This window comes from Cinclus cinclus, chromosome 13 (assembly GCF_963662255.1).
Source record: "Cinclus cinclus chromosome 13, bCinCin1.1, whole genome shotgun sequence".
NCBI lineage: Eukaryota > Metazoa > Chordata > Aves > Passeriformes > Cinclidae > Cinclus > Cinclus cinclus.
The window spans coordinates 15,219,545-15,241,557 of NC_085058.1; the positions used below are offsets into that span (position 1 = coordinate 15,219,545).

General features: G+C 41.1%; 1 protein-coding gene across 1 annotated transcript in view; it reads right to left on the reverse strand.

Moving 5' to 3' along the window:
- Positions 1-22,013, reverse strand: part of AKAP13 (A-kinase anchoring protein 13) — a 67,326-nt gene that overhangs the window by 17,026 nt on the left and 28,287 nt on the right. The window contains exons 5-13 of the mRNA XM_062501148.1: positions 20,428-20,605; positions 19,744-19,852; positions 15,591-15,716; positions 11,777-11,819; positions 10,175-10,280; positions 5,240-5,411; positions 2,065-2,132; positions 1,557-1,623; positions 251-386 (exon numbers count right to left, since the gene is read on the reverse strand). Coding sequence (XP_062357132.1) covers positions 251-386; positions 1,557-1,623; positions 2,065-2,132; positions 5,240-5,411; positions 10,175-10,280; positions 11,777-11,819; positions 15,591-15,716; positions 19,744-19,852; positions 20,428-20,605 — 1,005 coding nt within the window. The remainder of the gene's footprint in view (positions 1-250; positions 387-1,556; positions 1,624-2,064; positions 2,133-5,239; positions 5,412-10,174; positions 10,281-11,776; positions 11,820-15,590; positions 15,717-19,743; positions 19,853-20,427; positions 20,606-22,013) is intronic.

Genomic DNA, 22,013 nt, shown 5'->3' on the forward strand with positions numbered 1-22,013 from the left:
CAACTCTACCAGGCCAACTCAGCTGTACCTCAGCTCCTGTCATGACTAAACTAACTCAGACAATCAGATCCTGCAGAAGCCAACTGACGGTATCATACAGAACATGGCTGTTTCCCTGTGGTCCCTTTCATACCTTTAACGCAAGTCACAGCACGTGAACTTATTTTTAGTGAGACACGGATTTCTGAGCGTCGGCAGCATCAGGTAACACACACACACACAGAGTCAGGTGTGCAGGGAGGAACCTTACCCTGCAATGTTCTGTATGGAGACACTTTTGGAGAGCGCAGTGGGCTGCTGTGATCTCCTGTTGCTGAAGGTGGAGGTGACGGTGCTTTCGTCGGGAGCGAGGATCGCGGAGCGCGGGCGCTCCTTCGGCTGCGAGCCTGCAGCGGAAGCGTGGGACAAGAGTCAGCCCGTGCAAACACCACAACCACTGCTAACTGGCATGATGACGACTTAAAAAGGATCCAGGCTCTGAAATTCACTGCCTTTTCTTTCTAGATCATCCCCAGGGCATGTCAGCAGTTAGAACAGCCATAGGAGGGGAAGACCATCGACCCCTGTGCAGAAGTCACTGCACTATTGCTGAAATACCCAGGTGGGACCTGCAACTCCAGAAACACATGAGGGGAATGGAATGTAACTGTTTTCATAATTAATTACACATCACAATCCACCCTGTTGCCTTTTTATTTCCCTGGGGTCATAGTCATATAAATCCTGCTGTTTCCGGTCAATCTCTGAGATAGGTTTCTCTTATCAGTATGCACCGCAGAGAAATTTTAATCCTGATTTCATTATACCATCACATAGCTTTAACTAATCTGTTCATATTAATTCCAGATTCTTCCTTCTTCAGATGCATTTCTGCTCTCTAGAGCAACACCTCTGAACTTCATGATAAATACCACAGTGATTGTAACTGTATGATATAGTGTGGTTCCATAAAAACTATCATTTATCTTATCAAAGCTTATCACTTAAGCTTATCAAATCATGGCACTGTAAAACCAGCCTGGGCTATTTCACACCTATTCTTCACCCTTGGTCACACTGGGTCACTCTGCAGTGCAGTGAACATCTCAGCAAAGTCAAGAACAGTTTGTCAGCATTCCTCCTCAAAATTAAACTTTCTATTTTGCCTACCTCAAAGCCCAAGACTATTTAATTAAAACAAAAATAATTGTGTTTTGAAACCTCTCCACTTAATACTCATAGTTGGTTTCTTTCCCATGTCAGACACCCATGGACATGGCTGCATCTTCCAGATTTTGTGGCCTTAACAGGCATAGGCATTCCACAAGCTGCAACAGATAAGTAATTTTTCTGAATCTGAGATGATTTTACATTTCCTCAAAGCTACACAGACATTGCAGAAGGGGATGAACTCTGTACAACCTCAGCACAACTTCTAAAGTCTCAAATACTGCTTAGCATGCACAGAGGATGCTCTCATCCCTGCTTTGTTAAAAGCTTATTTTTCATAATATCAGGTATCAGAGAAAAGAACAGCAGACGCCACTCCCAAAGCAGAGGGAAAGAAATTGTCTTACTTTTGTTTCTCATGGTTACTGTGGGTAATGAAGAGGTATCGTGTGCCTGCAGCATCCCTCTCTGTGGCTGAAAGAAAAATGAAATTCACTTTAATTTCCTCCTCCCTTCTGCCAGAAGGTTGTGCCATATAACTAAAACAAAAAAAGCTATTTTTTTCTGAAGCCTCTCAGTGTATGTGTATTTTTAAATATATTTTTATTTTCTCTGAATGAAACGGGCAAAAAAAAAAAACAGATGGAGAAATGCGCAGCAGATATGAAAATGTGAAAGTGATGACAATAGTGAAGTGAACTGAAATCATAATTTAGCTTGGAGAAACAGGTTCCTTGCATTTGTGGCAAGCATGAAATCTGTGTGTTCCTCCTATAAACAGTGTATTTAACAGTTTTCAGTATGTGAAAGCTTCAGCACTGAGGCTGAAGTTCTTTACAACAAACTGGAAACTTTGTGACATGGTAGAAAGTGTTATAAATATATATATTCAGTAGAGTAGATGAAATCCCTTACCTTCATTTTGACCTTTGCACAAGAAGCAAAACTCTCCTTACAGCCTTTGTGAACAATTGCATTACAGTCTGTCAAAAAAAACCCCAAAAACAAAGAATTAAACAAAACCCCACAGAAAACAGGTCAGTTTTTGCTGTTTGCAATCTGAGCTGTTAATTTGCACAACTGAGAATTGTACCTTTCAGGCAACATTGTGGTTTACACAAGTAGCTACAAATACTGAGTGAAGCTGCTTTCCAGGATAATTAGCCCTTTGTTAATGATATTTCCTCACAGAATTTAACAGGAAATTCTGTTTAAAAATCAATGCAAGGTTGAGCTGCCAGGGGTCTTAAATTAAAGAAAAGAAAGGAGAAAAAAACAAGATGGCATTATTCCTCTGAAAGTAAGGTGGAAAGCAGAAGCAGGAGACAGAAAGAAGTCAGTTGTAGGGCCAATATTTCTCTGAAAAGACAAATACTGTTCTCATCAAGACAAGGACTGTGGGATCTAAAAGACAGGAAGAGGGCACGGAAATTCATTTACACAAACTCAGACATCATGGGTAAGATCTACAGCACAGAACCCAAGTGCTGCTGTACTGCAGGGTTACCAGCAAAGGTAGCAGGAGCAGCATCTGCCAGAGACCATGCCCGTGAGGCTGGGACTTCCTGCTGGAGACTGGACTGAAGTTTTGGTCCAAAAGCACCAAATTCACCAAGGCAAACACCATCATGCTTTAACACCACCCTTTGTTGAATATATGTCTGAGCAAAAGCTGAGTTGTTTGGTTTTGGTGGTTTTCTTTTAATACCTCGAGTCTGCCCGTGATCTCTGCCAGCAGATTTCTGGGAATCAAAGTTTTCAAAGATTATTAAAACTGCTTTTTATTTTTTTCCATATGAGAATTTGGTTTCAGGCTTTAACTCTTTTGGCAGATGAAAGATCGCAGCTCAAGATGAGTTTTACTAGCTTAGAGAAAAATATTTCCACTCATTCATGACAACACTAACACAGATAATGAACTGTATTTTACATGTATGTTACACTGTAAGTGTGAAATTCTGAATTATTTCTTGAAGCAGAAAAAAAGAAAAAATTCTATTTCAGAATGACAAAATATACTCATGTTTCTAGAATCTCTTACATTTGGAATGACTCAATAAATACCAATAGTTTGGATATCTTGACAGAGATAAGGGTAAAGCCATGGGGTGCTGCTATTCTGACAGTGTCTCACAATTTCCTGTGCAAGAAAGGACAGAACAAAGCAACCTGGAAACTCTTGCAAAACCCACATGTACTGTAAGTCTTCAGACCAAACAAGGAAGAGGAACAGAACCTGCTCCTCTGGTGCATGAAGAGAGGCAGTGAGACAATTCAGAATCCTGCAACTCACACTCAAGCCCTGAAAGGCTGAAGACAGCTCTTTAGTGTGTACCATTTGGCAAAAAAATTAGGATTTTTTTATGTTAAAAAAAATCTGGTTGTAGGGACTTTTATTCCTGCAAATCAACTCTTCAGCAAGCAGGAAGTTCCTCTAACTCCTCTGCATTACTAGTATTAATAACTAAAACACCCAAAACCTTAGTTTCTGCATCACTGATCAAGCAAAAAAAAAAAAAAAAAAAAAAAAAAAAGCAAGGCATAAAGCTACTAAAAATTAGGCAATTAGGCTTTTTTTCTTGCCCATTTATTTCAGAGCATGCACAGTCTTTCAGCATTGAGCAGATGTTTCAGGAAGCTGGGGGCATCACTGAAAAGCTGAGATGTTGATTTAAAATATCCAGTGCTTTAAAGGCATTAAAAGTCATCCAGAAGTGAGACAGAGCAGCAGTGACAGCACCAGCCTACAACAGCACAGGAATATCAGAACCTCTGATGCTGCTGCTTAGCCATCATTTCCAAAGCATCTGAGGTTGATTTTATGATGCAATGGGAGAAAAGAAGCACTCAGTGATGTGAGCTCAGCTTAGGCCTTCACCAAACTTTTTTTAATGACATTCATTTTCTGGCCAATGCAGAAAACTTACAACAATTTTTCCATCATACCTTATAAACAGGGAAAGAACACCTGTGCTAAAACATATGACATTATTGAGTTATTTTAACTCCTTTGCATACAGAGAGTTCAACTGGGATATATTTGATTTTCTACATGGCTTCAGAAGCTGCTAAGAAAGTCAAGTGGAGAAAGGCAGAAGATGCATTTGAGAGTTTGTAATTGTTGATGTTTTACATTTCCCATCAGGCTGACACAGAGCATGAATCAGACAAACAACTCTGCTGAAGTCTCTTCCAGGAAACTCAGCAGTGCCATTTGGGATTCAGCTGGCTGCTCCTTCCCCTGCTCATATCCACCAGCAGGAACGGAAGGCTCCAGCCTGGGAGCAGTTCCCGCAGGCACTGACTCATTTCTAAGCTAGTGGAGTAAAAAATTACTAATAGTGAGAAGAGGAAAGCCTTTTCCAATGAGCTATAGTGGGAAAAAATGGGTTTTGTCTGCGTATTCTATAGCTTTGGTTGCTGGTCTTGACCACACAAACACTGTATTGAGCTACAGGCATGAGAAACGTCAGATAAGAAAAGAGAACAAAATCCCCAATCTGTCAGAAACCCTCAGTGAGGTTCCCAACGTGCCTGCCCTGCACTGCACGTCCTTCACATTCACAAAGGTATTTGTCATTTGACCTGTGATGAAATTTCTTGTACACAGATAGCAGAGGGTCAGTATTTCCTTTTAGGTCTGTGTGGTTCCCACTGTGGGTTCACCACAGCAGTATTTCAGAGAACTAAAGCAATACACCACAGATAGGTAGGATTTTTTTTTTCCTCCGCTGGAAATAGAAGCCATTTGTCCATCTTATCAAAGCACCACTGCTCCAAACCAGTAAATGCAGCTGAAATACCCAAAGTTCTCCTGACTGATAGAGCCCAACAAGGGGTAGAAAACCCCATGGCCTGCTGTGATGGCTGAGCTCAGGCTTAGGGAAGAAGTTTCAGGACACTTCCATGCAGCCATGACTCATTTCAGTCCAGTTTCCACAAGGCAACACACCGCTCCATGAGTTGCTATCTCCAGAGTCTCCCTCCCACATTATATCCTCCAGCAAAAGGAAAATGAAGTGTAAGGTTTGCGTTTTCCATGCCAGATTCAATGAAAAACAGAAGGAAGGGGGGGAACCCCCTGACTTACTTGCACAGTAGTACGAATCCTTATTGAAAGGCTTCATACAGTGGTAACAGGTTGCCTGGGCTACAACGGTGGTTGCAGTGAAGAGATGTCCATTTAACAGCTTCTTATCTTTTTCCTTCTCCTTGGAATCTTTGTCCTTCTCTTTAGTCTTCTCTTTATCTTTCTCTTTTTCCTGCTGAGACAAAATGACCAAAAGGCTCGTCTCTTGGCAGAGTGTACCTCTTCCCTAGTTACAGATTGCTCAGTGTTTGCCTTTGGCACGGTGAGGATATCGACTGAGGTGCACCTGAACAATGGCCATGTGTCTGCACAGCTCTCCCTTTAAAAAGCCCCTGTGGAAGCAGATTTACATACTATTGATTCACACCCGTGCAGATGAGACCAAGTCTGTTCTGAAGGCACCTACTTCCTTCTACCTTTGTTTTATAACTTGCTTGGTCTAATGACTTTACCTCTTTTCTTCTTCTGGGCTCTCATCAGCCTCTTCAGCACTGTAAATATATTGTGTTAAATACAAATAACACATGCAGTGTCTAGCAGACTTTCAACACAGTTAATTTTTAAGGCCAAACCATAAGGCTCGTGATTTGCAACTGCATTTCTAATGGAGAACACAAGCTCTTCCTCAGTGCCTCTACAGCCTTACTGCCAAAATATTTCCACCTCTGTTTTCCTTCCAGCTAGCAGCTTTTTCAACAGTTTCATGAAACCCCTAGTAACTACATGAAGCTTTTTGGCAAAATCAATCTTTTACAAACTCTCAACCTATGGCATCACAGAAAGGCTGGGGAACAACAGCAACACCATAAAAGAACCCCTCGTCTTCCACAGGCCACAGCTCAACCTCTGGGCTATTCAGCTTTGGAAAGACCACAAGCACAGACAGCTTTCCCAATTTTTAGCAGACTTTTTTGCTTCTTTTCTATCTCTACCTTAGTTAGAAAATACTAAATGCTACAAATTTGAAACATTTTTCCCTGCAGCCTTTCCAGGATTTGGAGTTCTTCCAAACAATTTTTAAAGGAAACTCCACAGAAAAACTCTGAATTTGAATTACAACTCCTCATCTTTCCATGTACCAACCTACAAAATGTTCATGATACGTGTCAATTCCAGGTCTGCATTTCTACCTGTTGCTGCAGATTTCCTAGCATCTGAAAGAGAAGCTTAATCAGAAACTGGAAGACTTCTGTCAGTTTATCTTTGCATTTTGTTATTTATATGCCACGTGCCCCTTGCCTAATATTGTCTCAGCCTGAATATCAGGGAGCTGCAGGGCTGCCCATGTGAGGAACTGCCATGAAGTGGCTTAAAGAGGGATGGAGCTCTGCAGCCACTGCAGGGAAACTGCTGAGCCCTGGAAGACACCCTCACATGAAGAGGAACTCAGCCTAAGGACTCCTCTCCCAACACATCCCAGGCAAAACGCCAGCACCAGAGTCTCTCCTTGCAAGGTGTCATAAACAGAAAGTCTACTTACTGGCCCCAAATGCCGTTTTGTTCTGCAAATAAGCAAAACTATGAGTATTACCATATGGAATAATCCTGTCTGAAGCAGAAAACCTGCCAGAAAGCGTCTGCCATTGCATCACATCTCCGCCTCCTCTGAGCCATCAGCTTGGCTCACACCACCCCACAGAAACCTCCACAGCCCCATTTTCCATCCACTGGCCTGCCCATCTCTAACCATATCCAGCCTGGCAGGATACAGGAACTAAAACTCTGCAGTTTAGGCCTGGTACCAAATTGATGCCTAGAGTTTTGCTCTACTGCTAAAACTTGTGAAGCTCCAGGAGAAAAACTCACTCTAAGCTCAAGCCAAATCTTGTGACCCTCATGCTGAAAGAAGATTTCCCATCCTATACTTTAAACCCACCTGAAGTTCACTGCAAAACCCAGCAATTCTGAAGTCTAATTTTAATTTCAATTAAAGCTGAACGGTCCCAGGAGAAACAGCAAATCGGTGCACCACTCTCAAGGAGGAAACAGCAAACTCCACACAAGGGCTGCCATCCACTCCACTGAAGGACAAGGTCTCACAATGAGATTTTTTTTTCAGCTTTTTCTTTTTTCCTGTGGCAGTTACTGGAACTTTATTTAGAGAAGGACTGTAGAAACAAGTCTATTTTGGTGCTGTTGGAGCTGCCAGTGAGATGCGAAGCCCGGCTGAAGTGACGTGCCAGAGCAGACGCCGCAGCCACGCCGCAGCAGCGGATCCCGCTCCCCAGGAACCACGCAGCTCTTACCTCCCAGTGCTTAAGTCCCACCAGCTTCACTGTGATCTGAGGTACTTCTGAGAATCTATTCCATTTTATTGACATCCTTCCCCTGGGGCAGGAGAGCTGCTCCCCAGCAGGAGCTGCTCCCCACTAGCCCATGGTGATGTGGACGCTGCAGCAGAGCCAGGGACAGGAGGCTCCGCATGGAGTAGTTGAGCAAAAGGGGGAGGGGCAGGACAGTTGCTGACTTCCTCAAAGATTATTTTAGCTATTTTGCTATTGCTTTCATCTTGTCCTACCTTAGCTTCCACTGCTAAAAAAGAAAAAATAAAACAAAACAAAACTAAAATACCAAACCCATACAGGCAGAAAACAAGTCAATATAAGACCACCTATTTTAAAGGTAGAAGGGAGTAAATCCAACACTCTGTGATGTTTGGGATACAGAAAAAGTGAATTTTAAATACCTCAGTGTTGCTATGTAGTACTTCAGCAAACAAAGTGCTGCAGAAGTTTCCCAGACAGAGTAGTTTTGTGTGTTGGAGCTCCTCCTGCTCTGCAGGTCACCCATATTCTCCTAGTCCTTTCAAACACTTGCAACTCATACCATATACCCTGAAATGCTGCTGCGGGCACAGCACTGACTTATTACTGTGCAAGGCAATGAAAAAGAGAAATTACTCATGCTAATTGTAATTTCTCAGAAACTCTCAACCAAAATGAAAAAAGAAAAAAATAAGCTTCTTTCATGAACTGACAAAGAGCATGTTTAACACTTCACAAAGGTGAATCAGAGCACTCTGCTAATTGCAAGAGATTCACTGATAATCCCAAATAACACCACTTCATCAGGGGTAAATTCATACCAACTTCTATCAGTATGCCCTCCAGTTAATGCTCTAAACATCACCTTATTTTTAAGGTTTTTTTACATAACTCTCTACATTTTCCAAAAGAGCTGTTGCCATTAGTAGGCTCAGATGTTCTTTATTTTTCTTTATTTCATCTGAGAAAACTGCATTTCTGAAGGTCTGCAGACAAGTAAAACTGAGCTGGCAAGACACTGAAGCCTAGCTCCCTCCTGACAGCCCAGAAACCAACTTCCTGTGCCAAACTTCCTCTTTCGGGGTCTGCTGCTTTCCTTTTAACTCTTACAGGTTCTTCTCATATATAATGCTTCTGAAAAATCAGAGTTCCAACGAATTTTCTGGTCAAATTATTTAAATGTACCAATGGAGCCTTAAAAATGTACATAATGCAAACATTCCACTATGAGCAGACACAAAACTGCAACTGGAATGATATTTTGCCTTTCATTTAGTAAAAGTATGGGAGTTGATATGAGCTGCAATTTTTGTACTGCATGTTATGGCTGGGATTTAGGAGCAACTCTTTATCAACATTTTCAGACACAATCCTGAAATCAGTGAAATAAAACTGCACTGGGCAAATATCTAAAAGCACTGCTGTTATATTTTCTGTCCCAACCAGACCTCTTACCTCTCTCTCCAGTTCTTGCTTTAGAGATTATTCACATTAAGTGCAAGAACCAGTTAATGAACTTCCATTCTCACTCACAGTCTGTGCAAAAGTTCCCGAACTTCTCACTGGTGTTTGCACAGAGGTTTCTATGGAAACAATTTACTTTTTCAACACTGTATTTTGCAGCAGGGAAGAGCACTGTCCTAAAGCTGCTCAGCAGCAGCTCTGAGCCACTGGCATTTGTGGCTATCTTGAAAAACAGATCAGTAAAAACTGAGAAACTGTGTGCCAATCACACCTCTCAAGGGCCTTCCAACAGTATTTACCAACACATTAAGTATACATCACCTAAGGAGAGAGTAAAGTGCTCTGAGCTTCTGTCAGACAGATGAATTGAGGTAAGATTCAAGCAAAAAAATCCAATCAAGCCAAGAAAATCCCCAAACATATATTAACCTTCAAGGGACAATCTAAAGCAACAACAGCCCATTTGTGTGAAGTATTTAGCATTAATGTAATTATTTCTGCAATCAGTGCTGTTCCCAGGAAATTCAGCTGTTGAGCAGAGTTTAACTTTCAGCAAATTAAATTACAGGGTTTCAAGGATGGAAAAAAGGGAAAAATAGAAATATTGGCCATCACTAAAAGTCACTGTTTGAGCAACTTCTACTGTGCACAGGAACTTTGTGGCAAAAGTAAAAAAAAAGGTGACAAAAAAACAATACAGCCTTTGGCAGCTAGTGCCTTCTCATAGTGCCTGTCCTTGTTTTATTAAACACCTCTCAGGTTCTGTAAAAATTAGACTCATTAATCATTACAAAGCTGTAACTCATGCCAGAGCAAAATTTATTCTCTCTGGGGAAACAAGTGAAAACACAGAATCAAAAAGGCTGGAAGAGACCTTTAATATCATCCAATCCAGCTGTGCATCCAGCACTGTCACTGTACCCCAGATCTAGGACCCAGCACTTGGCCTTACTGAGCCTCATACAGTTGTCCTTGGGCTCAGTTTTGAGGTGCTAAGATTTCCCATGGAGCCAGTTCCTATCACCCCCCAGACACTCCTGCCCTTACTGAACCCAAACAGAAAAAAAACCAAAAAAAACCAAACCAAACCAAACCAAACAAACAAAAAAAAAAAAAAGTAAAGAAAAGAAAGTCAGGCAAAGACTCAAACACAGAACTCTCATCTCTGCTGCTTAGGGGCATTCCACAAATCACAAGAAGCACTTACTTTGCTCTTCTTGCTGCTGGACATTTTATTCCTGAGGTAGCTGAAGGTGCGGCTGACTTTTGTTACACCTTTACCAGCAGGGACACTGCTGCTCTCTTCAGATATGCTAAAATAAAAAAAGGATTAAAGTTGCTTTTAGTTTTTTTTCACCTTCCCAAAGCATCTGTTAAATTGATAGATTAAGTTTAAAGGACAAATGCATTTATTAGCCAATACAGTGTAGGTGCTTTATGGTGCTCCAGTAGAGAAGGAAAAGTGAAGACAAAATGCCAATCCACTCATTTTGAAAAAAAATTCAAGGAATCCTCACATCTGTTTTAAACAGGCCATGCCATAGCACCCTCTGCTGCTCCCCTTGTCAAATAACCAGGAACCCTTAGTGCTGTAAGGAACCATTTCTTTCCAGAGAAAGGCATCTAATGAACTCTGAAAAGGCAGGGTATGTCTTCAACAGAAATCACACTGTCTGAAAAGCCTCCCCTGAGAAATGAGAATACAATATTAAGTAATAAACCAAAATGGTTATGTGTATCAATTTAGGAATTTTTAGGATCCCAGATAATTTTTGCCAGTCTTTACATGCACAAGCTTATGAGTTCTTCAGCTGTGATAGAAGAATAAGGAAACTATTATTGCATGAAAAGACACAGTCTGTCAATATTAAATACAACACAAACCAAAAGCAGAACAGAAATATAATTAAATCAAGGAGGATAAGACAGCAGTGAGCAGAGGTGAAGAGCCTCCAGGTCACAAAATAAAGCCAAAGCTGTCAGAAGCACAGAGACCAGACACCCAGTGCCACAAACATCCTTCCTCCAGGGAAGCATTTTGAAAGCCAGCAGGAAGATTATCTCCGTGCAACTTGCAAGGATGAAAAGTAACATACAAAAACACAAAAGAGATAATTACCTATAGGGAGAGAGCACTACTTTTAGTGTAAAATACAACTCAGGGTAAACTGATACCCTGCAATAATTCATAATCTGATATTATTAGCTATGAATAAACAGAGACTTGTGAAGAGATGAGACTTAGAAGAGACTTTCATATTCTGTGATCTAAAATTCTTCAGCCTTTAGGGATACAGGATTGATTTTCACAACTTCTGATTTTAGCTGAAGTGCACTGCTGCCAGCAAGGCTTTTGGGTGTCCAAGGCAGAGCCCAAAGCAGGAGTCCCTCCCAGAAGAGACAGGGTGTCCCCAGGATAAGGTGTCCCCAGGACAGAGTATCCCCAGGACAGAGTGTCCCCAGGACAGGGTGGCCCCAGGACAGAGTGTCCCCAGGACAGGGTGGCCCCAAGACAGGGTGTCCCCAGGATAGGGTGGCCCCAGGACAGGGTGGCCCCAGGACAGGGTGTCCCCAGGACAGGATGCCCCCAGGACAGGGTGGCCCCAGGACAGGGTGTCCCCAGGACAGAGTGCCCCCAGGACAGAGTGTCCCCAGGACAGGGTGGCCCCAGGACAGGGTGGCCCCAGGACAGAGTATCCCCAGGACAGGGTGGCCCCAGGACAGGGTGTCCCCAGGACAGGGTGGCCCCAGGACAGGGTGGCCCCAGGACAGGGTGGCCCCAGGACAGGGTGGCCCCAGGATTCTGTACCTCTGCACTGAGGAGCCCATGGAGCTGCCGAACGACTGCGCACCTGCAAAAGATGGGAAGGGCAGGGGGTGACAGGTTAGACTGCAGCCTTAGCCCACTGACTTCAAAAAACATGGTCTGCATATTGGGATGGTTCTAAAGGAAAGGGAAATGTCTTCCAGAAGTGGGTGTTTAGAACAGATTTCACATGCTTGGGATAAAGTCTGTTCCCAGCATCCTTAGCTGTTCTCAAATTAGATGCTGAGGTGAAAGCCTGTTTAGCTTTTTTACCACTCTTCAGCTATTAAGTAAAGACCATGCAACTGTTAAACTTTCTGGTAAATCCGGGTGCCTGAATCAGAGCTGCCAATTCAATGACAGTAAGTATAAACGAGAATCATTCTGACACAATGCTTTAATTTATACTGCACTAGAAAGGATCTATTGTACAGCACATCCGGGTTTCATGTATAAAACTTTTCGCCTTGATAAAATTGTAGTTCATTTTTCCATCAAAATCTTGAGGCACTTCATAAAGAGTAAGGGAAACAAGGAAAGCCTTATTCTGCTTTCCACAAAATGTTACCAGCCTGGGGCTTCGTCACGAAACACTGCTTGAGGAAAGGCTGAATTTCAACACGAAGCTGAAGCCCTGCCAGTGGCACCAACTCTCTTCACACAAGAAACCTGCTTGCACAACACATTTGGAGCAGATCTGGGAGCTGACACCATTTACCAGAACCACCGAAGAACATGGAAAATCAGGAAGAAATGATCCAGGACAGAGGGCTCTCTCTGAAGCAACAACAAAACCCTTCATACAAGCACTGTTTGCAGCCCTATCTGAAATTCAAGAAGCAGCATGACTGTCACCTTACTAGGATTCAGTATATATGCTGCAAGAAAAACAGTATTTTGTCCCAGACTGTCTTAATGCTAAGCGTGAATGCAAAAGAGCTACTTGCCATTAGAGGCAAAGATGGCCCTTAATCCAAAAGCAGTAAGAGCAATAGGAAAAACTGCATACAACACTAGGCTTTAAATACAGATTTTCTAACCACTGATTCAAGTGCCAACAGTCTGAGACAGAAATATAATTTCTTCATATTGAGAAACTAAAATGCAGGCATACCCTGTTACCTAAACCCTGCTTGGAGAACTGTGTTAATATTTCCCTTGCAAAATCTTTCACCTCATTAATGATTTATCCCAAATACACCAAAGTTAGTAATACTGTAACATGTAAGAAATGAAGTCTACTATACAATTTCCAATAGTGATATTATATTTTTATAATATAAAACTACCTAAGTGCCTAATAGGATCACATAAGTAATTTACAGACTCCTAAGTCCTTGGTTAAAGCTCCAGTAACTCTGGTTGCCATTTCAGTTCTAGTTTGCTTTTAATCTGGGTTAGACTTCCTTAGTCTTTCCCTTTTTTTTTTTTTTAGAAGATTCATCAATTTGACTGGATTTCTGTTTCTTTGCAGTTAGCATCAGAAATGTGAATAAATACTGAACCAAGAGCTGTGATAATTTGATATTTGTGACTGTTTTTCATTACCTTGAGAAAATACACTGCATGAGAAATACAATCAAGTATCATTTATCCTTTACTTCAATAGTTGTTTCATCTTAAAAATGGGGGATTCTTGGTGCTGGTAGGCAAAATGGATCCAGTGAAAAATTAAGGTCTGTTTATGATTTCATATTTTAGATTATAATATAACATCACATGATCAAGATTGCTGCAAGCTGTAAACCCCAGGAAGATAAGCACAGAGAATGACACATCTCCTCATCTTCCGGTTTGTTTCTAAAATAGAACAGGGGAAGGAAAGTTTATTTCCATAACGTTTTTGTTCTCTGTCATGACCAGGAACAAAACTGAAATCTGACTTCAGAACCCACAAAAAAAAATTAAGTTTTTGTTTCAAAAGCCAGAACTGCTATCTATGTCCAATGAATTTGGGCTAGCAGCCAAAATTTGCTGTATTTATTTGAATATCTTTTAAGCACCACCCAGAAAAAATAATTAATATGGTAGCTGGACTTGAAATAATTCATCAAGATCCATTATGCAGAAAGCAGTGACTGGACTAGGATGTTCAAACCAGCTTGCAACGCCTTAATGTTGTCAGTAATTAAACTTTTGTGGGTCAAGAAATCAAAGGCTTTGTAGTAATTATCCAGCCATCTGAAATCCATGTCTTAAATATATCACCAAACAAACTTCAACTGATTCTCCATTTTCTAAAGAAAAAACAGGCATGGAGAGGTTGAAGGCTGGTAACTGCAATGCATGTGCAATCTCAGTGTTCATACATCCATCCTCTTATGAGAAATTAACCCTAAAGATGTGAAAAAAAAAACTGGTCTGGGATTACTTCATGAAAAGTGCCCATTGCCAAAGCAGTCTCAGAAAGAGCTGTGGCTAAATCAACCTTTATAAAGTCACCATAGTATCCTCAAACATGTAAAGAAAACAATATCATTGTTTGAGACAATATCTGACATTATCTTAAATGATCATCATTAAAAGGAGCACTGTTGAGGGTGAGAAGATAAATGCTGGCTCCTATAAATATCCTCTAAAATTGTCATACCCTAACATGAATATCAGGTATTGGATGCTTAAAACAAAAAACAAACAAACAAAGATAATAATAAAATAACCCAAATGCTTAAAAGAACAGAACTCACCAAACAAACAAACAAATAAACTCCACCAAGTTTACCTAAGAATATTTTTTACTGTGGGGCATCATATAAATGTACAGCTGTGCCCTTTTGCAGTTCACTTTGTGGGGACCATGAACTGTGAGTTTTGTAAAAGCAGAAGAAAAGAACAGAGCAATGAGGAAGGATCTTAAATATGGAAGTGGGTAATATCACACCTGGGCACAGGACTTTCCTGAAGGAAGGGACAAAGCCCCAATGAAGACCAGGAATGGAGAGGACAAGAATTTAGATATGTAGAATGTGGATGGTGTGGAGATTGAAACTCAGGAAGCGACCAAAATCTATTGGACCGGAAAACAACATCCCCCATCCCAGTAAGGACACAAGGAATGTGTGTGGTTTATTCCAACAGTCTAATAAAACATGCTTAAGAAACAGGAAGCATTTTGAATAACCGTTGGTAAACCTATTTAAAAAACCAAGAGGAATCTATATTACTTTCATTCAATCTTCTACTTTAATTTGGCTTCTTTTAGCAATGGAATTTGCAGGAGAAAAAGAAGCTGCCAGAGAACTTTCACCTGTTTACCACAGAACTATTTTGATAACAATATCAGGAACTAGATATGAACACGTTGAGGATTTCAGGTCTTTGACTGCAATTCGTGCTTTTTGCTTAGTGGGGGAACTGTGAAGTTGCTGTGAAGATTTTCAGAATTTAATAATCAGGACTTCTGTCCACTTCTCCACTGAACAATGGTCACCTGTTAACTATGGAGGGCAATGATGTGCTTCTGCTAACTCCATGCCCTACAACAAGTTCCAGGCAAGTATTTTGGTTTTAGTAAAAAGGTAAAGATTATTTTGCTGCTCAGAGTGGCAGGTTATGGTATCTGCCACATGGATACAGACTAAAATTAACTAGATAAGATGTGCTGGTGCTGATGAGAAGATTCTTTGGATAATAATCCTTTTAATTCTGCCATTAGTTAGTATTCAGATACAGGACTAAGATAATGCTATTAGACACCATGCAATGGAAAGGCTAGTTCAATGTTTGCAAGATGAAATTCCAGAGTCTGAAGCAGAAAACCAGATTTCCCTATGTTTCTACCCACTATGGCGGCAATGCACAGAAAATTATTACTTACTATCCAACTCCTCCTCCTCATCACTGGAAGAAGAGCCAATAGAAAAGAGAGTTTTAGACTTAGGAATGAGTGGAGAGATGCTGAAGGAGAAGGAGATTCGTCTCGATGGTCGAGTCCGGCCCTGGGCTGAGAAGTGGGTTAACAGCAGACATTAGAGCATGCTTGAAAATGCATTTAATAATAAAAAGGAGAGGAGAGCAGCCAAAGCCAACTGAAAGCAAAGCAAAGGAAATGTCTGCAAAGCATCTGGCTCCAGAAGGGCACGAGAAACAAAGAACTGAGAATGTGCCAATTCCAGAGGGTGCAGGCTTCAGAGGGCACAGGTCTCACTGCATGCACAGCTCGAGGCTCGAGTCTTTCCCTATTTTTGCTGACTTTTTTTATAGGACCTCTTAGTGAGGGATTATAGGCAGTTATCTTTCCAAAGAGAATAACAACAACAAAATTGATCTCTGGACAAAAGACATCAACTTCACTGAAAGAACTCAAACTAGAACAATTGAAGGTATCTGTTTGAAGGTGCTTTCTGCAGTTAAATGATACAGCAAAACTACCAAATATTAGCAAGGACAATTTATCTCAAGTGTTGACTTTATCTACATGGGGAGGTTCTTGCCACTTCTATGTCTAAAAAAAAAAAGAATCAACAATGTTGATAATGTTATGCCCTTCAAAATTTCCAGCTTTAGAAAGGAGACACCGAAACGTCTCTTCTTCCAAAAACAAAAAGCAGAAAAAAACAAGCATCTCTTCTGCGTTCTTGTAAAATTTAGGAGTCCTTGTTTTAAAGAAACTGCATAAACATGAGAAAAGCCCCATGACAATCTCTTCTGCCCTTGCCTGGAAGATGCCTTCCAAGCATACTGCCAAACTCAGCAATTAGTCTGTGACATCAAATATCCCCTCATTTATTTCCAAGAGCAGCCCTTGCACAGCAGCAGCTTTCCAACAATGGAAAGTAATTATGTTGTCTCTGAAAAGAGAATTAGGAGCCAGCTAGCCATTCTTCACTGAAACTGGATTCCCAAAGGCCCTATTTCCAAACCTTCTCTTCATACAAGCACGAGTGGAAAGCTCTGTGAGCTGTGCTGGACACCCACTGCTCACACGGTACATCCGTGTGTCCTCAGGAAAGGTGACTGGGACAGGGCTGAGGAAACCCTGCCCCTGGGACAGCTCTGACCTAAGGGTCCTGCTTAAACACCTACATTAAACATCTGCAGCAGAGGTATTCAGGCACGTGTAAGTCATTCCATGGATACATTAATTCACTTGCAGAACAGCGAAAACAGGCTAAAGACTTTACCAGTATTAAACTTCCAAGAGAAAGACAAAACAATTATTTCTCTTTTTGAATAAAACATGTCCTTTCAGCCGCATACAATGAGGGTTTTTTGCATGGCTGGTTTCATACATCAAAACTGAATTCAGAATATAAAAACGCTGTCCAAGGAACAGCCAATGCTATGCAAGCAATGCAAAACAAATTCCCCTGAACACTTCCTCCAGCCATTAGTCACAAATGCCAATCGCCTACAGGCAATTTGACTAAAATGTGCAGTTTTCCAAGTAAGCAGAACAACCCTAGAGGGACCCACTGAAAGGCATTTAAACTGAAGACTTCTCAGGAAGACCGATGCATTAGTCTTGTCTAGACTGCCTTTTGAAGGAGTTGTTCTAGTGTTCCAGACCTGAGGAACACAATTAGGCAAGACAACCTTTTCCTCTGTAGTCTTCTGTCTATTTAGACTAAAAGTCAAGATGAACAATAATACTTTACTGTAAATTGAACCACCTTCGCCAGCACAGCTCAACTTCCATTTCAGTGGTTTTATTTATAGTAATTCCTGGCTTTATAACAGTGCTCCACACTGGAAATTTCCTATTCCAAGGCTAAAAGCATTCTTCCGAGCTCTCCAGCCAACAGCTCTTGTGACCTCCCTCTATAAAATGCTGAAGAATTAACATTGTGAATGGCCACAGCAGCTCTTGGAACATCTGGCTCATCAGATGGACTGTGGGCTAGGAACTCAGTCTTGGAAATTGCTCCTCCTTCAGCACATAAGACAATAAACAGTAAAAATGATAGAAAACCTTCCATATGTATGTTAACCTGGATTTAATTTTTAAAGTTCTCGAGCATAGCATGTTGCTTTGTTTCCATTCAGACACATTTTCAGGGATCAGAGGATCATTTTTTTAAACACCTACCACGAAATTATGCAAGTGGAATAAAGAACTGAATTTGTCCTAGAATTCACTTATTCTTGCATAACTCTTAAGTGTCCTGCTGGAAAAAACATGAACATCAAACCCAGGTGACACAAGACCTCCTTGTAAGAGGCACTAAACTGCTTCACATGTCCTATGGTCACAATTCAAACAGCACTGCTCCTCTTTCACAGGGGAAGAATGAAGCAGATTAATAGAATGGTTTTGACGGAAGGGACCTTAAAACTCATCCAGTTCCAGCCCTCTGCCATGAGCAGGGACACCTTCCACTACAGCAGGTTGCCCAAGCCTCATCCAACCTGGCCTTGAACATTTCCAGGAATGGGGCAGTCATAACTTTTCTGGGTGATTTACCAAAGTTTCTGTAGTCAAGAAAGTGTCAGCATTGGGAAAAAAATCCAGGAGCTGAATTTTCCAAGTGATTATTCCTTTTGGATGCTCACATCAACCCCTCAAATGCTCTGATGTTCAAAACCTACCTTCCTGTAAAAATATGGCCTTTCTGAGATGTCACAAATTAATAAATGAGAAAATAAAGCTCACAGGAATTTTAGTAATGTTTACATTCAGTGTCCCAAACTCACAGACATCTGCCTCAAAGCAGAAGACTAACCCTGATACTTTGCCCATAGCCCCTATGGAGAGGTTACTACATCTTCTCTTTTCCTTCCTTCTCCAGGGACCAGGGTGGCCAGGTTGGCTCTAGAAGAAGATGGGATAATCAAGCCTCCATTGCATTTTTAATACCAGGCCACAGGACATTTCAACAGCCTCAGCCGTCCAGGCTCCCTCAGCCACCAATAGCTCATTTTTGGGGAGCCAGCCAAGTTTTTGGTGTTTGGTCAGAGGCTGGGTGCAACGCCAAGAAGTTGGTTGCCTCAAAAAACCACAATGAAGACCTTCAGCCCAAGGAAGGAAGAGTCAGTGCCATCACACAGGGCAGGATCTGGTTTCTTCACAGGACAAAGCTGCCCCATTTGGTTACTGCTGGGGGACACATCCATGTTCTTATTAATCATGGAATTATCATGGTGAAAAGTTTAAAACCATCTCCTGCAAAGCACAATCCCTATGAGCTTCCTCCAGCAAGCCTCCTCCATGACTGAAACACCTTTCTTAAAGCACCTTGTTGTGCTTTGTAAGGGAGAATCATGTTAATAAAGAGGAAAGATCAGACACCATCACTAACTGACAAGAGCTAAAATGTCAATAGGGCTTCTGGCTGGCTATTAGTAAAATGAAAACATGTGTAATACATCCAAAGCACATCCAGATGCAGCCCTCTGAATGACTTTTTCAGCTGAAAGAATCAATTCAGCCAAGTTACAAAATTAAATGCTTGTTATCGCTTCAATTAAGCTAAACTGGAAAATTTTATAGAATCATCTTTTATTATTTTCTTCAGAAATGAGAGTCAATAAATTACACAAAATGGCTCCAAAATACTTAACTCAAAATGAATAGCAACAAACTCCCCCAAGGAGATCAAGACACAGATTCTCAAGTTTCTACATATCAGCTTTAAAAAAAATGAGTTGCAGGGAAGTAAAATCTCAAGTGGAATTTACCTGACATCAAAGGAAGAAACTCTAAAAGGTGGAAGGATGCAAAATTAGATTTTTTTTTTTTTAACAAACTCAATAAATCATAGTTTTCATACCAGTAATTTGGAAAGAAAAAAAAGCAAGCTGCACAAAGGAAACCTAACAGAAAGAAAACAGCAGGGATACACTGGGAAGAACAAAATTAAACTGAATGAGTTCTGCCTCTCCACTCATAATTCCATGCAGCAGTGAAACATGTACTTCATGTAATAAAGGAAGCATGAGCAGGCAGTAGCACATTTTGCCTTGGGAAGGTAGCAAGATATACTCAATTATACAGATGACAAGAGTGGATAAGGGAAAACTGGATTACTCACTGTCGAGCACTGGTTTGCTAATTGACATCAGAGACATGGATTTGGTCAGTGGAGATGAAACAGCAGAAGAACAGAAGTTAAATCCTTTAGGCTGCGAGGTCTGATGCACCTGCAGAACAGAACAGAACAGAACCACCCTGAGTATGTCAAGAATGACAGAACCACCCCAGCTTCAGATCCCAGTTCAGGGCTCATGTTTACTACAACTCTCACTTCGAAACAGTGAAACAGTGCACAGGTCAAATGCAACATTTTGTTTTGTCTTCTAAGTGTCAGACAACTAATTACACAACAGAGAGACTAGGTGTGCTTGATTTTCTTGCAAGACAACACAAAACAAGATATGGTTAAAACTCTCTGATGGCCATGGAAATTGCTGTTGTGACTCTAACTCCTCAGCAGAGCTAGACTGTGGTTCAACATGATAAAAAAAATCCGACGCTCAGCAGTGTGTTGCCCAAAAATACCATTCCTCTAAGCAAGAGAAGACACAAGAGTTGTGTTGCCACAAATAATGAAGTAGAAAATTTAAAATAGTTGGAGATTCCTCTGTGTTAAAGATGGAAGATTTTTAATATTATGTATATGTACATATAAGGTGGTTGTCAGACTTGGGAAAATGTCACTTTCCAAAATGTTGATGCAGCATTTCTCAGACATCCAACAGCAGCTGGACAACTTTACCTGGTGGTTGTAGTCTCTGATTTCTCCTTGCTCGAGCTCCTCAGTGAGCAGGACCAGGGACTGATTGCTGGCAAGTGGACTTCTCCTGAGGTCTTTGGAGCTCAGAGAAGAAGCCTCCAGGTTTGTAGAGGGCTTCTTGTTCTCACCAGAGTCTCCAGCAAGGCCCTCTAGGCTGTAACTAAAGAGAGAGCACAGAGGTCAGATGCTGCCAAACTGTTAGGGACCAGTGTCTTTCAGCACAGACCACCTGCACATAAAACACAGAGCAGGCACTGAAGTGTGAAGGCAAACACAGGTGTTACTCCTCAGCATGTTCTTTTTTCTTCAGAGCAAATAGCAACATCTTTGTGCTTCTAATGAGACATAAAGATTTATTCATTGCTTGAATAACCATTGAAACTCCTGGTCAATCACATTCCCTACTGGTTGTTTTACTCTTTTTGAGTGGTGCACAGGAAAATCCAGAAACACCCCTTCTCAAAATTTTGGCATTTCCACATATTCTCTTAGCTTTGTATTAGGCCCTTCCTTGGAATAAAGCCACCCAAATCAAACTACCTTGCACAGCACAGTGCTGCCTGTCCTGGACCAATACCCCTCCCAGCAGCCACATCAGCTGCTCTAACACTCACCTCTGCAGCCACCATCCTGTGAATCTATTTTAAATCTTCACACTGCACAGTTTTGGCACTGATAATGTCATTTATTCTGCCAAAGCTGGTTTCTTTATTACCCATGCTGTGGTTTTGTTTTTAATTTCAATAAATGTTGTCTCCATCACCCAATCAATTTTATTTTATCATCTACTGAGAAAGCTAGGTCTTGCCCAGCACAGCTGGGCAATAACCCAAAGCTAAATAAAATATTAAACTATTGCTTGCAGAACTGTTAGAAATAAAACATTTGGCCAAACTCTGTACAGACAGGTGTTGACAGACAAGTGACCTCTACAGAAAAACATAAATATACTCTCCTTTCACCTACACAAAACACACTCTCTCACATGGGACTATTTAATCTGATAAATCTTGCCCTAATATTCTGCTTCTGACCCTCTTGCTCCTTGTGCCCAAGCACCAGCAAGCCTGCTGAAATTGTGGGGTCTCTGGGTGAAGCTTTACAGATTCCCTTCCCAGGACGCAAGCACAGATCCACGGCTAATGTTTGATTTGATACTCACTAAGTCCCAGCCCTAGCCTGGATTTATATCCCAACCAGAGGCTAATCATGACATCTCAGTGGTGAACAAGCTGACATGTAAAGACATGAAAAAGAAAACATACTACAGGCTGTACAGATGAGTTAAACAAACACAGGAGCTTTAAATTCAGGTAGACTTGCACAGCAGTGATTAATGTTCTGCAGTCCCTTAGAAGCATTAAAAGGCTCATAAATATGCACCTTGAAAGCAAAAACTGCAATAAACCATGAATAAAAAGATTTAATAGATTTGTAAAACCTTTTTTCATGATAATTAGTGAGAAAAAAGGATTGGTTTAAGCATTTATAATTAAATCTGTTTTAGGAAGATTGTGACTCATTAACGTGTATCAATAGCAGGCATTTAAAAGTTTATTCTAAAACAC